Source organism: Semicossyphus pulcher, unplaced genomic scaffold, assembly GCF_022749685.1.
Source record: "Semicossyphus pulcher isolate SPU_LCO1_2020_fin unplaced genomic scaffold, fSemPul1.0.p SCAF_4, whole genome shotgun sequence".
NCBI classification, from domain to species: Eukaryota; Metazoa; Chordata; class Actinopteri; order Labriformes; family Labridae; genus Semicossyphus; species Semicossyphus pulcher.
The window spans coordinates 16460890-16478665 of NW_027211715.1; the positions used below are offsets into that span (position 1 = coordinate 16460890).

Consider the following 17776-nt stretch of genomic DNA (forward strand, 5'->3'; position numbering starts at 1 on the left):
AGAGATCTTAGATGGTGGAGCTGTGGACCGATTAACAAATATAAATAACTTGTCCTCTTAATTCACATTTTAATGTTGAATTTTTCATTTCTTCTAACAGTTTCTTTGTTTTACCTTGGCAGGTGGGTTTCTCTCCTGTCCAGTTGCCATTACGATCACAGATCAGCAGGTCGTGTCCCTCTAAAGAGTGAGCTTGGTCGCATGTGAAGGAGCACTGTGAGTTGTACACTTGCTCACTGGTGGAGCAGTTGATTCGACCGTTTTCAGGAGCCTCGAGCAACGGGCATCTCACAGCTGTAAGAAACAACAGAGAATTAAGACGCTGAAATCAAACATCTTGGTAAGTTTGTAAGAGCACAAAATAAGAGTACAAATAATGACGTCTAATGCAGGAAAACACGTTTAAAATGATGTTAAGTGTGTTTTCTATGCAGACATAAAACAAGGAAGCTCCTCTTGTTGAGAAGGCTGTTTGATTCGACTTTAAGTGCGCTCACCTTCACAGCGAGGCATCCTCTCACTCCACTCAGCTGCTGCTCACCAGGTTGTTGATCATTGTGATCACCAGATTTAGTGCTTTGAATGTGTTCCAGTTAATATCATGTGCATTAAAACTCACTTTCACATGTAGGAGGCTGCTCGGACCACTGTCCTGAGGCCGTGCATGTCAGGGGTCCCGGCGTACTCAGCTCATATCCTTCCTCGCAGGAGTACTGGCACGAGGATTCATAAGAGAAGTTTCCATACTCATGAGTGCAGTTTACACTTCCTTTGTAAGGGACGGTCACCTCGTCTTTGTTACACGTGACAACTGCAAACAAAGAAAACCAGAGACAATAAGATATCAGGTCCTGGTTGTTAAAGCGACGTAGAATTAAAAAGGATGTGTGTATTGTCTTACCTTGTTCACATTTCTCTCCGTAAAAGCCGTCATAGCAAGCACACCTGTGGCTGTTGATGGTTTCTACACAGTCTCCGTAGAGGCAGGGGTCGTTCTTACAGGCAGCTGGGAAAAGAAAACACCCTAAAGTCAACATTTGAACAAAAAATAAGGCAGATAAAATGATCAGCTCTTGTGTGCTAATCCCTGATCATGCTCACCTGTGTAGCACAGAGCCGTCTTCAGCTTCCTGCACCTCTCATCATTCCACTTTCCCTCCTGCTCACTCCTTTTAATGTACATCTCCACACAGTCCTCTGACCCGCTTCTCTGTCCACTCTTGCCGTTGTTCGGTTCGCCTATTGCCCAGTTGGCCGCCTCTTCTGTCAGAGCCTTGTTGGTCCCCACCCAGGTCCACACGTTATTGATCTTCCGGATCCCGATCCAGTAGTAGGTGGGTTTCTGGGGCAGCGACGTCATGAGATGCTCGATCTCCTCCTGGTTCTGGATGGCCACCATGTCAGTGTAGTGCTGCTGGCACCAGGCTCGAGCTTGCAGCCAGTTCATGGTGGTGTTTGAGTAGAAGTAGGACCAGCAGTCGACGCTAGACCACATGCACAGCACTGAGGATGGAGAGCATTTGTTAGATGATGGATTTGATTAAGTCTTATTGTGTAAGAAAGGTGCTGTGTGCAGAGGATTGACATACTTGAGCAAAGAAAGGTGAAGCTGATCCATGAGGACGAGCGCTTAGATCCACGAGTAAAAACACAAGTTAAGACACATCTCAGAGAACAAGCAAGCATTAGATGTGCTCTAAAGAGAATTGTATTTAAATGAATACTTCTGCACTCACCATTTTAGCAGTATGTGTGATAGCGAACAGACGACTCCTGGTATTTCTTCAGTCTCAGCTCATGTAAGGATGAGATGACTCTGAGGTTCATGTGCCGAGGTTCCTCCTTTTTATACGGCCTGCTCCACTTTTCCTGGAAGCTCTCATCACAGCTGGTTATTTCTCTGGAAATACTCACTCCCCTCCTGTCACTACTGCCCCATCCCACCGGGGTCATTGGGAACTTTCTCTCTCCCTTTCTTTCTTGTCTTTGTTTTATCAGAACTTGTCTGAGGCTATTATTACTTTCATCATTAGTATAAATATTATTGTCAGAGGAACGTGAGTATATTTATGCAGGCACTGTAAGTATAATTTAAGGAAGTTGTTCTTTATTTGAGTATTTAGTGCTACTTCTTTACTCCGATAGCTTTCAGAGAGAGTTTTTCATTTTTATTTTGGACACTTTCTTCATTTGACTTCTGCATTTACTAGTTATGTTTATGATTTTGATTTTTATTCAAAAATGTGTAAAGAACTAATAAAACACGATTCACTCTTTCAGATGAAACTGTTTGAAGTAGGAAGAAGTCGCTCCAGCTCAACCAAGTTAAACATTAAGATGCTAAAGTGTGACTTTTAATGGTTCAGTAATATATATTAAATTATGTTACAGTGAAAAGGGCCATTTTACTGATACTTATATACACGCAAATATATCTGCACTCTGTCTTAAAATCATAAATCAAGGACATGTAATGGAGTGTTTGGCATACTTTTATCAGCACTTTTACTTAAGTAAATGACTCAACACTGAGTGTAACATAAACATCATAGTAGCTGCAGTAAACAAGTTCGGGCATGTCTCCCTCACTGCCGTGTTTCGAGGGGATGCGCTGAGTCGTGCTGCGTTCAGGAGCGCTCAGAAATGTGAGTGATCAGACACGTATTTATTGGAGGAAGGTATTACGTCTACTCTTAAAAGAAGAGAGGGTGTCTGCCTCCCGGACCTTGACTGGTAGATTGTTCCAGAGGAGGGGGGGCCTGGTAATTGAAGGCTCTACCCTCCACACTACTCTCAGAGACTTTAGGTACCGCAAGCAGGCCTGCATCCTGGGAGCGTAATGTTCTAGAGGGGTAATATGGCACTATGAGCTCTTTAAGATATGATGGTGCCTGACCACTGAAAGCTTTGTAAGTAAGAAGAAGAATCCATCATCCATCCATTCTCTATACTGCTTATCCTATTCAGCCAATCTCAGCTGTCATTGGGCGAGAGGCAGAGTACACCCTGGACTGATCACCAGTCAATCACAGGGCTGACACATAGAGACAGACAGCCTTTCACACCCACACTCACACCTACGGGCTTCAGTTAACCTACAGAGCATATCTTTGGACTGTGGGAGGAAGCTGGAGTACCCACGGGGAGAACATGCAAACTCCGCACAAAGGCCCACAACGTCTGAACCGGGATTTGACCTAGAAACCTTCTAGCTGTGAGGCGTCAGCGTGAACCGCTGCACCAGTGTGCAGCCCGCTACTGAAATCATGTCTTCACATACGTTTTGCATTCTACGTGTCGGCTATCTACAACTTCTGCAACACAATCTCCAGAAGATGTGATTCCCTGTTTGACCTTTGTGCACAAGCCAAGTACTGCATGTCTCGCCAACATGCCATTTTGACCCCATGATGTTTTTTGGTTTCGACTTTTTCCTTAACCTTATCAACTGTCTTAGAAGGACAGAGGGCCGTCTGCTGTACAGACTGCAAACAAATCCAAGTAAAAATTTGACTTGAATTGACTTTGAATATTTTAGTTTTTGATCTGACATTAAATATTGAGATTCATAAAAATGACTCAAAGCAAATCAACGTTTAAAGTTTTATTCTGAATATAATCAGCACCGCTTTAACCATACACAAACATGAATGAACAATTTAATTGTATTTTATTCAATAAATACAACATAAATACTGACATCAATAATGAGATTATTCACAGTTCTGGCATGACAATCCACCCACTAAGTTATGTAACATTCAGTAGCATGGAGAGAGACACCTTTCCAGCATGCTCATAAAGAACAATTTGTTCAATGTAAAACTCCCTTAGGGAGCAAATTAATGCATGAACAACACGACAGAACTAATCATCAGAACATTACTCAACAACAAGGTCTGAAAAACGTCCCCTCTTAGCATTAACTTCTTAAACAACAAGTTTTATACTAACGTAAATTACTCCTATTGTTCACACTATTAATACTGACATTTGACATACAGTTATGTTAAAGATATAAACAATAGCTGTCTGTGAAGATGGGCTGCTAGATGGGGCTGTCGATGCTGTTTTTGTAGACCTGCGGGGGAGGCTCGATGTCTGAGTTGCTGTAAAAAAAGACGAGAGAAGAAGATGAGCAATGTGATTCAAACTAAATATATACTTATATATAAAAAGGAAATACATGATTTAAAAGAGATGAATTCATAACTGACCTGTTCAGCTCAAACTTGTTGGCTTTCTGCTTCAGGCGTTTCAGGATCCACATGGCCAGAGACAGACCAGACAAGAGAGTTCCTCCTGTTGCCACACCAGAGGCAATGGCAGCGATCTTAGATGGTGGAGCTGTGGACCGATTAACAAATATAAATAACTTGTCCTCTTAATTCACATTTTAATGTTGAATTTTTCATTTCTTCTAACAGTTTCTTTGTTTTACCTTGGCAGGTGGGTTTCTCTCCTGTCCAGTTGCCATTACGATCACAGATCAGCAGGTCGTGTCCCTCTAAAGAGTGAGCTTGGTCGCATGTGAAGGAGCACTGTGAGTTGTACACTTGCTCACTGGTGGAGCAGTTGATTCGACCGTTTTCAGGAGCCTCGAGCAACGGGCATCTCACAGCTGTAAGAAACAACAGAGAATTAAGACGCTGAAATCAAACATCTTGGTAAGTTTGTAAGAGCACCAAATAAGAGTACAAATAATGACGTCTAATGCAGGAAAACACGTTTAAAATGATGTTAAGTGTGTTTTCTATGCAGACATAAAGAAGAAAGCTCCTCTTGTTGAGAAGGCTGTTAGATTCGACTTTAAGTGCGCTCACCTTCACAGCGAGGCATCCTCTCACTCCACTCAGCTGCTGACGTGCAGGTCACCTCGCCCGGTCCCACCAGGTTGTAGCCCGAGTCACAGCTAAAGCTGCAGGTGTTTCCGTAGCTAAACTTCTTATTTACATCGTCTCCACAGAGGACAACGCCGTTCTCTGGCTCCTGGAGAGCAGGGCACTGGACAGCTGCAAACGCATGGCAGGAACAGAGGAGGTGAGCTTTTATTTTGAACTAAAATTATACAGCTTTATAACTATATATGCTGGCTTAAGGCATACAAATGTGGGCGTACCAACACATGCCGGCTCTGAGTCATTCCAGTGTCCTGTCGCTTCACACTGCAGATTGCTGGACGAGGACCCGGAGAGAATGTAGCCTTCATCACAGGTGAACACGCAGGTGGACTGGTAGCTGGAGGCCGAGGAGCAAGTCATGGATCCTCTGGCTGGAGGGGACAGCTTCTTACACTGAACCACTGCGGACGACAGGACCATCAGAGACACATTACAACAGGCCCCATCATTGTGATCACCAGATTTAGTGCTTTGAATGTGTTTCAGTTAATATCATGTGCATTAAAACTCACTTTCACATGTAGGAGGCTGCTCGGACCACTGTCCTGAGGCCGTGCATGTCAGGGGTCCTGGCGTACTCAGCTCATATCCTTCCTCGCAGGAGTACTGGCACAAGGATTCATAAGAGAAGTTTCCATACTCATGAGTGCAGTTTACACTTCCTTTGTAAGGGACGGTCACCTCGTCTTTGTTACATGTGACAACTGCAAACAAAGAAAACCAGAGACAATAAGATATCAGGTCCTGGTTGTTAAAGCGACGTAGAATTAAAAAGGATGTGTGTATTGTCTTACCTTGTTCACACTTCTCTCCGTAAAAGCCGTCGTAGCAAGCACACCTGTGGCTGTTGATGGTTTCTACACAGTCTCCGTAGAGGCAGGAGTCGTTCTTACAGGCAGCTGGGAAAAGAAAACACCCTAAAGTCAACATTTGAACAAAAAATAAGGCAGATAAAATGATCAGCTCTTGTGTGCTAATCCCTGATCCTGCTCACCTGTGTAGCACAGAGCCGTCTTCAGCTTCCTGCACCTCTCATCATTCCACTTTCCCTCCTGCTGAGTCCTTTTAATGTACATCTCCACACAGTCCTCCGACCCGCTTCTCTGTCCACTCTTGCCGTTCGGTTCGCCTATTGCCCAGTTGGCCGCCTCTTCTGTCAGAGCCTTGTTGGTCCCCACCCAGGTCCACACGTTATTGATCTTGCGGATCCCGATCCAGTAGTAGGTGGGTTTCTGGGGCAGCGAATTCATGAGATGCTCGATCTCCTCCTGGTTCTGGATGGCCACCATGTCAGTGTAGTGCTGCTGGCACCAGGCTCGAGCTTGCTGCCAGTTCATGGTGGTGTTTGAGTAGAAGTAGGACCAGCAGTTGACGCTAGACCACATGCACAGCACTGAGGATGGAGAGCATTTGTTAGATGATGGATTTGATTAAGTCTTATTGTGTAAGAAAGGTGCTGTGTGCAGAGGATTGACATACTTGAGCAAAGAAAGGTGAAGCTGATCCATGAGGACGAGCGCTTAGATCCACGGGTCTGAAATAATCCAAAGAACTCCTGCAAAAAGTGAGTAAAAACACAAGTTAAGACACATCTCAGAGAACAAGCAAGCATTAGATGTGCTCTAAAGAGAATTGTATTTAAATGAATACTTCTGCACTCACCATTTTAGCAGTATGTGTGATAGCGAACAGACGACTCCTGGTATTTCTTCAGTCTCAGCTCATGTAAGGATGAGATGACTCTGAGGTTCATGTGCCGAGGTTCCTCCTTTTTATACGGCCTGCTCCACTTTTCCTGGAAGCTCTCATCACAGTCAAGTATTTCTCTGGAAATACTCACTCCCCTCCTGCCACTACTGCCCCATCCCACCGGGGTCATTGGGAACTTTCTTTCTCTCATTCTTTCTTGTCTTTGTTTTATCAGAACTTGTCTGAGGCTATTATTACTTTCATCATTAGTATAAATATTATTGTCAGAGGAACATGAGTATATTTATGCAGGCACTGTAAGTATAATTTAAGGAAGTTGTTCTTTATTTGAGTATTTAGTGCTACTTCTTTACTCCGATAGCTTTCAGAGAGAGTTTTTCATTTTTATTTTGGACACTTTCTTCATTTGACTTCTGCATTTACTAGTTATGTTTATGATTTTGATTTTTATTCAAAAATGTGTAAAGAACTAATAAAACACGATTCACTCTTTCAGATGAAACTGTTTGAAGTAGGAAGAAGTCGCTCCAGCTCAACCAAGTTAAACATTAAGATGCTAAAGTGTGACTTTTAATGGTTCAGTTATATATTTTAAATTATGTTACAGTGAAAAGGGCCATTTTACTGATACTTATATACATGCAAATATATCTGCACTCTGTCTTAAAATCCTAAATCAAGGACACGTAATGGAGTGTTTGGCATACTTTTATCAGCACTTTTACTTAAGTAAATGACTCAACACTGAGTGTAACATAAACATCATAGTAGCTGCAGTAAACAAATTCGGGCATGTCTCCCTCACTGCCGTGTTTCGAGGGGATGCGCTGAGTCGTGCTGCGTTCAGGAGCGCTCAGAAATGTGAGTGATCAGACACGTATTTATTGGAGGAAGGTATTACGTCTACTCTTAAAAGAAGAGAGGGTGTCTGCCTCCCGGACCTTGACTGGTAGATTGTTCCAGAGGAGGGGGGGCCTGGTAATTGAAGGCTCTACCCTCCACACTACTCTCAGAGACTTTAGGTACCGCAAGCAGGCCTGCATCCTGGGAGCGTAATGTTCTAGAGGGGTAATATGGCACTATGAGCTCTTTAAGATATGATGGTGCCTGACCACTGAAAGCTTTGTAAGTAAGAAGAAGAATCCATCATCCATCCATTCTCTATACTGCTTATCCTATTCAGCCAATCTCAGCTGTCATTGGGCGAGAGGCAGAGTACACCCTGGACTGATCACCAGTCAATCACAGGGCTGACACATAGAGATAGACAGCCTTTCACACCCACACTCACACCTACGGGCTTCAGTTAACCTACAGAGCATATCTTTGGACTGTGGGAGGAAGCTGGAGTACCCACGGGGAGAACATGCAAACTCCACACAAAGGCCCACAACGTCTGAACCGGGATTTGACCTAGAAACCTTCTAGCTGTGAGGCGTCAGCGTGAACCGCTGCACCAGTGTGCAGCCCGCTACTGAAATCATGTCTTCACATACGTTTTGCATTCTACATATCGGCTATCTACAACTTCTGCAACACAATCTCCAGAAGATGTGATTCCCTGTTTGACCTTTGTGCACAAGCCAAGTACTGCATGTCTCGCCAACATGCCATTTTGACCCCATGATGTTTTTTGGTTTCGACTTTTTCCTTAACCTTATCAACTGTCTTAGAAGGACAGAGGGCCGTCTGCTGTACAGACTGCAAACAAATCCAAGTAAAAATTTGACTTGAATTGACTTTGAATATTTTAGTTTTTGATCTGACATTAAATATTGAGATTCATAAAAATGTCTCAAAGCAAATCAACGTTTAAAGTTTTATTCTGAATATAATCAGCACCGCTTTAACCATACACAAACATGAATGAACAATTTAATTGTATTTTATTCAATAAATACAACATAAATACTGACATCAATAATGAGATTATTCACAGTTCTGGCATGACAATCCACCCACTAAGTTATGTAACATTCAGTAGCATGGAGAGAGACACCTTTCCAGCATGCTCATAAAGAACAATTTGTTCAATGTAAAACTCCCTTAGGGAGCAAATTAATGCATGAACAACACGACAGAACTAATCATCAGAACATTACTCAACAACAAGGTCTGAAAAACGTCCCCTCTTAGCATTAACTTCTTAAACAACAAGTTTTATACTAACGTAAATTACTCCTATTGTTCACACTATTAATACTGACATTTGACATACAGTTATGTTAAAGATATAAACAATAGCTGTCTGTGAAGATGGGCTGCTAGATGGGGCTGTCGATGCTGTTTTTGTAGACCTGCGGGGGAGGCTCGATGTCTGAGTTGCTGTAAGAAAAGACGAGAGAAGAAGATGAGCAATGTGATTCAAACTAAATATATACTTATATATAAAAAGGAAATACATGATTTAAAAGAGATGAATTCATAACTGACCTGTTCAGCTCAAACTTGTTGGCTTTCTGCTTCAGGCGTTTCAGGATCCACATGGCCAGAGACAGACCAGACAAGAGAGTTCCTCCTGTTGCCACACCAGAGGCAATGGCAGCGATCTTAGATGGTGGAGCTGTGGACCGATTAACAAATATAAATAACTTGTCCTCTTAATTCACATTTTAATGTTGAATTTTTCATTTCTTCTAACAGTTTCTTTGTTTTACCTTGGCAGGTGGGTTTCTCTCCTGTCCAGTTGCCATTACGATCACAGATCAGCAGGTCGTGTCCCTCTAAAGAGTGAGCTTGGTCGCATGTGAAGGAGCACTGTGAGTTGTACACTTGCTCACTGGTGGAGCAGTTGATTCGACCGTTTTCAGGAGCCTCGAGCAACGGGCATCTCACAGCTGTAAGAAACAACAGAGAATTAAGACGCTGAAATCAAACATCTTGGTAAGTTTGTCAGAGCACCAAATAAGAGTACAAATAATGACGTCTAATGCAGGAAAACACGTTTAAAATGATGTTAAGTGTGTTTTCTATGCAGACATAAAACAAGAAAGCTCCTCTTGTTGAGAAGGCTGTTTGATTCGACTTTAAGTGCGCTCACCTTCACAGCGAGGCATCCTCTCACTCCACTCAGCTGCTGCTCACCAGGTTGTTGATCATTGTGATCACCAGATTTAGTGCTTTGAATGTGTTTCAGTTAATATCATGTGCATTAAAACTCACTTTCACATGTAGGAGGCTGCTCGGACCACTGTCCTGAGGCCGTGCATGTCAGGGGTCCTGGCGTACTCAGCTCATATCCTTCCTCGCAGGAGTACTGGCACAAGGATTCATAAGAGAAGTTTCCATACTCATGAGTGCAGTTTACACTTCCTTTGTAAGGGACGGTCACCTCGTCTTTGTTACACGTGACAACTGCAAACAAAGAAAACCAGAGACAATAAGATATCAGGTCCTGGTTGTTAAAGCGACGTAGAGTTAAAAAGGATGTGTGTATTGTCATACCTTGTTCACACTTCTCTCCGTAAAAGCCGTCGTAGCAAGCACACCTGTGGCTGTTGATGGTTTCTACACATTCTCCGTAGAGGCAGGAGTCGTTCTTACAGGCAGCTAAGAAAAGAAAACACCCTAAAGTCAACATTTGAACAAAAAATAAGGCAGATAAAATGATCAGCTCTTGTGTGCTAATCCCTGATCCTGCTCACCTGTGTAGCACAGAGCCGTCTTCAGCTTCCTGCACCTCTCATCATTCCACTTTCCCTCCTGCTGAGTCCTTTTAATGTACATCTCCACACAGTCCTCCGACCCGCTTCTCTGTCCACTCTTGCCGTTCGGTTCGCCTATTGCCCAGTTGGCCGCCTCTTCTGTCAGAGCCTTGTTGGTCCCCACCCAGGTCCACACGTTATTGATCTTGCGGATCCCGATCCAGTAGTAGGTGGGTTTCTGGGGCAGCGAATTCATGAGATGCTCGATCTCCTCCTGGTTCTGGATGGCCACCATGTCAGTGTAGTGCTGCTGGCACCAGGCTCGAGCTTGCAGCCAGTTCATGGTGGTGTTTGAGTAGAAGTAGGACCAGCAGTTGACGCTAGACCACATGCACAGCACTGAGGATGGAGAGCATTTGTTAGATGATGGATTTGATTAAGTCTTATTGTGTAAGAAAGGTGCTGTGTGCAGAGGATTGACATACTTGAGCAAAGAAAGGTGAAGCTGATCCATGAGGACGAGCGCTTAGATCCACGGGTCTGAAATAATCCAAAGAACTCCTGCAAAAAGTGAGTAAAAACACAAGTTAAGACACATCTCAGAGAACAAGCAAGCATTAGATGTGCTCTAAAGAGAATTGTATTTAAATGAATACTTCTGCACTCACCATTTTAGCAGTATGTGTGATAGCGAACAGACGACTCCTGGTATTTCTTCAGTCTCAGCTCATGTAAGGATGAGATGACTCTGAGGTTCATGTGCCGAGGTTCCTCCTTTTTATACGGCCTGCTCCACTTTTCCTGGAAGCTCTCATCACAGCCGGTTATTTCTCTGGAAATTCCACCCCGCTCACTCCCCTCCTGCCACTACTGCCCCATCCCACCGGGGTCATTGGGAACTTTCTCTCTCTCTTTCTTTCTTGTCTTTGTTTTATCAGAACTTGTCTGAGGCTATTATTACTTTCATCATTAGTATAAATATTATTGTCAGAGGAACGTGAGTATATTTATGCAGGCACTGTAAGTATAATTTAAGGAAGTTGTTCTTTATTTGAGTATTTAGTGCTACTTCTTTACTCCGATAGCTTTCAGAGAGAGTTTTTCATTTTTATTTTGGACACTTTCTTCATTTGACTTCTGCATTTACTAGTTATGTTTATGATTTTGATTTTTATTCAAAAATATGTAAAGAACTAATAAAACACGATTCACTCTTTCAGATGAAACTGTTTGAAGTAGGAAGAAGTCGCTCCAGCTCAACCAAGTTAAACATTAAGATGCTAAAGTGTGACTTTTAATGGTTCAGTAATATATATTAAATTATGTTACAGTGAAAAGGGCCATTTTACTGATACTTATATACATGCAAATATATCTGCACTCTGTCTTAAAATCCTAAATCAAGGACACGTAATGGAGTGTTTGGCATACTTTTATCAGCACTTTTACTTAAGTAAATGACTCAACACTGAGTGTAACATAAACATCATAGTAGCTGCAGTAAACAAATTCGGGCATGTCTCCCTCACTGCCGTGTTTCGAGGGGATGCGCTGAGTCGTGCTGCGTTCAGGAGCGCTCAGAAATGTGAGTGATCAGACACGTATTTATTGGAGGAAGGTATTACGTCTACTCTTAAAAGAAGAGAGGGTGTCTGCCTCCCGGACCTTGACTGGTAGATTGTTCCAGAGGAGGGGGGGCCTGGTAATTGAAGGCTCTACCCTCCACACTACTCTCAGAGACTTTAGGTACCGCAAGCAGGCCTGCATCCTGGGAGCGTAATGTTCTAGAGGGGTAATATGGCACTATGAGCTCTTTAAGATATGATGGTGCCTGACCACTGAAAGCTTTGTAAGTAAGAAGAAGAATCCATCATCCATCCATTCTCTATACTGCTTATCCTATTCAGCCAATCTCAGCTGTCATTGGGCGAGAGGCAGAGTACACCCTGGACTGATCACCAGTCAATCACAGGGCTGACACATAGAGACAGACAACCTTTCACACCCACACTCACACCTACGGGCTTCAGTTAACCTACAGAGCATATCTTTGGACTGAGGAAGCTGGAGTACCCACGGGGAGAACATGCAAACTCCGCACAAAGGCCCACAACGTCTGAACCGGGATTTGACCTAGAAACCTTCTAGCTGTGAGGCGTCAGCGTGAACCGCTGCACCAGTGTGCAGCCCGCTACTGAAATCATGTCTTCACATACGTTTTGCATTCTACGTGTCGGCTATCTACAACTTCTGCAACACAATCTCCAGAAGATGTGATTCCCTGTTTGACCTTTGTGCACAAGCCAAGTACTGCATGTCTCGCCAACATGCCATTTTGACCCCATGATGTTTTTTGGTTTCGACTTTTTCCTTAACCTTATCAACTGTCTTAGAAGGACAGAGGGCCGTCTGCTGTACAGACTGCAAACAAATCCAAGTAAAAATTTGACTTGAATTGACTTTGAATATTTTAGTTTTTGATCTGACATTAAATATTGAGATTCATAAAAATGTCTCAAAGCAAATCAACGTTTAAAGTTTTATTCTGAATATAATCAGCACCGCTTTAACCATACACAAACATGAATGAACAATTTAATTGTATTTTATTCAATAAATACAACATAAATACTGACATCAATAATGAGATTATTCACAGTTCTGGCATGACAATCCACCCACTAAGTTATGTAACATTCAGTAGCATGGAGAGAGACACCTTTCCAGCATGCTCATAAAGAACAATTTGTTCAATGTAAAACTCCCTTAGGGAGCAAATTAATGCATGAACAACACGACAGAACTAATCATCAGAACATTACTCAACAACAAGGTCTGAAAAACGTCCCCTCTTAGCATTAACTTCTTAAACAACAAGTTTTATACTAACGTAAATTACTCCTATTGTTCACACTATTAATACTGACATTTGACATACAGTTATGTTAAAGATATAAACAATAGCTGTCTGTGAAGATGGGCTGCTAGATGGGGCTGTCGATGCTGTTTTTGTAGACCTGCGGGGGAGGCTCGATGTCTGAGTTGCTGTAAAAAAAGACGAGAGAAGAAGATGAGCAATGTGATTCAAACTAAATATATACTTATATATAAAAAGGAAATACATGATTTAAAAGAGATGAATTCATAACTGACCTGTTCAGCTCAAACTTGTTGGCTTTCTGCTTCAGGCGTTTCAGGATCCACATGGCCAGAGACAGACCAGACAAGAGAGTTCCTCCTGTTGCCACACCAGAGGCAATGGCAGCGATCTTAGATGGTGGAGCTGTGGACCGATTAACAAATATAAATAACTTGTCCTCTTAATTCACATTTTAATGTTGAATTTTTCATTTCTTCTAACAGTTTCTTTGTTTTACCTTGGCAGGTGGGTTTCTCTCCTGTCCAGTTGCCATTACGATCACAGATCAGCAGGTCGTGTCCCTCTAAAGAGTGAGCTTGGTCGCATGTGAAGGAGCACTGTGAGTTGTACACTTGCTCACTGGTGGAGCAGCTGATTCGACCGTTTTCAGGAGCCTCGAGCAACGGGCATCTCACAGCTGTAAGAAACAACAGAGAATTAAGACGCTGAAATCAAACATCTTGGTAAGTTTGTAAGAGCACCAAATAAGAGTACAAATAATGACGTCTAATGCAGGAAAACACGTTTAAAATGATGTTAAGTGTGTTTTCTATGCAGACATAAAACAAGAAAGCTCCTCTTGTTGAGAAGGCTGTTAGATTCGACTTTAAGTGCGCTCACCTTCACAGCGAGGCATCCTCTCACTCCACTCAGCTGCTGACGTGCAGGTCACCTCGCCCGGTCCCACCAGGTTGTAGCCCGAGTCACAGCTAAAGCTGCAGGTGTTTCCGTAGCTAAACTTCTTATTTACATCGTCTCCACAGAGGACAACGCCGTTCTCTGGCTCCTGGAGAGCAGGGCACTGGACAGCTGCAAACGCATGGCAGGAACAGAGGAGGTGAGCTTTTATTTTGAACTAAAATTATACAGCTTTATAACTATATATGCTGGCTTAAGGCATACAAATGTGGGCGTACCAACACATGCCGGCTCTGAGTCATTCCAGTGTCCTGTCGCTTCACACTGCAGATTGCTGGACGAGGACCCGGAGAGAATGTAGCCTTCATCACAGGTGAACACGCAGGTGGACTGGTAGCTGGAGGCCGAGGAGCAAGTCATGGATCCTCTGGCTGGAGGGGACAGCTTCTTACACTGAACCACTGCGGACGACAGGACCATCAGAGACACATTACAACAGGCCCCATCATTGTGATCACCAGATTTAGTGCTTTGAATGTGTTTCAGTTAATATCATGTGCATTAAAACTCACTTTCACATGTAGGAGGCTGCTCGGACCACTGTCCTGAGGCCGTGCATGTCAGGGGTCCTGGCGTACTCAGCTCATATCCTTCCTCGCAGGAGTACTGGCACAAGGATTCATAAGAGAAGTTTCCATACTCATGAGTGCAGTTTACACTTCCTTTGTAAGGGACGGTCACCTCGTCTTTGTTACACTTGACAACTGCAAACAAAGAAAACCAGAGACAATAAGATATCAGGTCCTGGTTGTTAAAGCGACGTAGAGTTAAAAAGGATGTGTGTATTGTCTTACCTTGTTCACACTTCTCTCCGTAAAAGCCGTCGTAGCAAGCACACCTGTGGCTGTTGATGGTTTCTACACAGTCTCCGTAGAGGCAGGAGTCGTTCTTACAGGCAGCTGGGAAAAGAAAACACCCTAAAGTCAACATTTGAACAAAAAATAAGGCAGATAAAATGATCAGCTCTTGTGTGCTAATCCCTGATCATGCTCACCTGTGTAGCACAGAGCCGTCTTCAGCTTCCTGCACCTCTCATCATTCCACTTTCCCTCCTGCTGAGTCCTTTTAATGTACATCTCCACACAGTCCTCTGACCCGCTTCTCTGTCCACTCTTGCCGTTGTTCGGTTCGCCTATTGCCCAGTTGGCCGCCTCTTCTGTCAGAGCCTTGTTGGTCCCCACCCAGGTCCACACGCTATTGATCTTGCGGATCCCGATCCAGTAGTAGGTGGGTTTCTGGGGCAGCGAATTCATGAGATGCTCGATCTCCTCCTGGTTCTGGATGGCCACCATGTCAGTGTAGTGCTGCTGGCACCAGGCTCGAGCTTGCAGCCAGTTCATGGTGGTGTTTGAGTAGAAGTAGGACCAGCAGTTGACGCTAGACCACATGCACAGCACTGAGGATGGAGAGCATTTGTTAGATGATGGATTTGATTAAGTCTTATTGTGTAAGAAAGGTGCTGTGTGCAGAGGATTGACATACTTGAGCAAAGAAAGGTGAAGCTGATCCATGAGGACGAGCGCTTAGATCCACGGGTCTGAAATAATCCAAAGAACTCCTGCAAAAAGTGAGTAAAAACACAAGTTAAGACACATCTCAGAGAACAAGCAAGCATTAGATGTGCTCTAAAGAGAATTGTATTTAAATGAATACTTCTGCACTCACCATTTTAGCAGTATGTGTGATAGTGAACAGACGACTCCTGGTATCTCTTCAGTCTCAGCTCATGTAAGGATGAGATGACTCTGAGGTTCATGTGCCGAGGTTCCTCCTTTTTATACGGCCTGCTCCACTTTTCCTGGAAGCTCTCATCACAGCCGGTTATTTCTCTGGAAATTCCCCCCCGCTCACTCCCCTCCTGCCACTACTGCCCCATCCCACCGGGGTCCTTGGGAACTTTCTCTCTCTCTTTCTTTCTTGTCTTTGTTTTATCAGAACTTGTCTGAGGCTATTATTACTTTCATCATTAGTATACATATTATTGTCAGAGGAACGTGAGTATATTTATGCAGGCACTGTAAGTATAATTTAAGGAAGTTGTTCTTTATTTGAGTATTTAGTGCTACTTCTTTACTCCGATAGCTTTCAGAGAGAGTTTTTCATTTTTATTTTGGACGCTTTCTTCATTTGACTTCTGCATTTACTACTTATGTTTATTAAAATATTAAAAAATATTATTAAAATGTGATGAACTAATGATTCACTCTTTCAGATGAAACTGTTTGAAGTAGGAAGACGCTAAAGTGTGACTTTTAATGGTTCAGTAATATATATTAAATTATGTTACAGTGAAAAGGGCCATTTTACTGATACTTATATACATGCAAATATATCTGCACTCTGTCTTAAAATCCTAAATCAAGGACACGTAATGGAGTGTTTGGCATACTTTTATCAGCACTTTCACTTAAGTAAATGACTCAACACTTGCCTAGCAATGTGCTCATGTACTGATACAGCACTACTGCGTCTGAAAACTTAACAAAATAAACATCATGAAATAAGAAAGTGATAAGTTTCCTAGAAAGGCTCATGGCGCTCTGATGCATGTAAGAAGTGAAAGACGACTAAGAGGGAAATTACAGCGTTGGAAGCTGTGATACCCTGCGAGCTGATAAGGCCGACTGTCTGACGGAGATTTAGAGCCAAAGATATTCTTATTATTTCCTCTTATTTGGATCTGAACTTTGAGATATTTTTGTGCTAAAAGAAAACAAAGAGTGTTATTGTTGGCAGCACCAATGAGACTACTGTTGTGTCAGTAAGCCCATTTGGAAACTGCGAGTCTAACTTTGTGTGTGCACGATGATTCATTGGGTTGATGCATTTTAACAGTCGCACAAAGTGTGCAGACAGACTTTCACAGTTCAGAAAAATGTCCGAGTCAGAGGATGTGCTCATCAAAAGAAGAAAGAAACAACAAACAATGCAATTACAACTGACAAAAACGTACTGGTATTTTTAATGAGTGTCCATGGACGGGAAACATGTGGTGTGGGAGCAGAGGCGCCTGCCGGCTGCCTGTGTTTCCAGAAGTGACAGTTCATATCCTTCCTCTCCAACCCGAGGCAGCGGATAGCAGCCACTTTTTAAGACACCTCTTAACCTCCACCCCTTCCCCAAGAAACATAATATAAACTCCCTAATTAACTCGAATATAGAGCAAGACCCAGGGGAGAAAAGAGATCCAGCTTTGATAAGAGAATCCTTAATAAGTGCTTCAATGGATTTGAGCTCCTGTCATCGTCAGCTGTTTGTGAAGCGAAAAGTGCTGTTTAAATAAAGGTTATTATTGTTTGTGGCCTCACTTCAAACACACTCACTCTAAGTGATTAAGAGTAACGTGGGAATATTAGGCTATTATAGCTGTAATAGACTACTATTTATAATAATGAAACCCCTTCTACTGCATATTAGTGACATTTTGTCTATAACTACAGACAATACTCCAAAAAGTAGGCGGAGTCACATTATATCCATCCATCCACTATCTATACTACTTATCCTTATCAGGGTCGCAGGTAGGCTTGAGCCAATCCCAGTTATTGGGCGAGAGGCGGGGTACACCCTGGACTGATCACCAGTCAGTCACAGGGCTGACACATAGAGACAGACAACCTTTCATGCTCAAATTCACACCTGCAAGTAATTTAGAGTCACCAATTAACCAGCACACAGAAAGG

General features: G+C 43.0%; 2 protein-coding genes across 2 annotated transcripts; both read right to left on the minus strand.

Annotated features, from left to right (window-relative positions):
* Positions 1-608: 608 nt before the first annotated feature.
* LOC138607974 (L-selectin-like) lies at positions 609-1953 on the minus strand. Its single transcript, XM_069680638.1, has 5 exons — positions 1769-1953; positions 1590-1666; positions 1102-1503; positions 902-1006; positions 609-811 (listed from the first exon to the last, which is right to left on the minus strand). The coding sequence occupies exons 1-5, from the start codon at positions 1951-1953 to the stop codon at positions 609-611; spliced, it is 972 nt and encodes a 323-aa protein (XP_069536739.1).
* Positions 1954-3601: 1648 nt separating this feature from the next.
* On the minus strand, positions 3602-15833 carry LOC138607975 (P-selectin-like). The gene is made up of 30 exons (XM_069680639.1): positions 15759-15833; positions 15576-15651; positions 15088-15489; positions 14888-14992; positions 14606-14797; positions 14312-14494; positions 14016-14204; positions 13633-13812; positions 13409-13538; positions 13241-13300; positions 12215-12229; positions 10924-10960; positions 10741-10816; positions 10256-10654; positions 10056-10160; positions 9774-9965; positions 9269-9448; positions 9045-9174; positions 8877-8936; positions 7847-7861; positions 6564-6600; positions 6381-6456; positions 5896-6294; positions 5696-5800; positions 5414-5605; positions 5120-5302; positions 4824-5012; positions 4442-4621; positions 4218-4347; positions 3602-4109 (listed from the first exon to the last, which is right to left on the minus strand). Exons 1-30 carry the CDS (start codon positions 15759-15761, stop codon positions 4049-4051), a joined length of 4281 nt encoding a protein of 1426 aa, XP_069536740.1. The 5' UTR covers positions 15762-15833; the 3' UTR covers positions 3602-4048.
* Positions 15834-17776: the final 1943 nt, after the last annotated feature.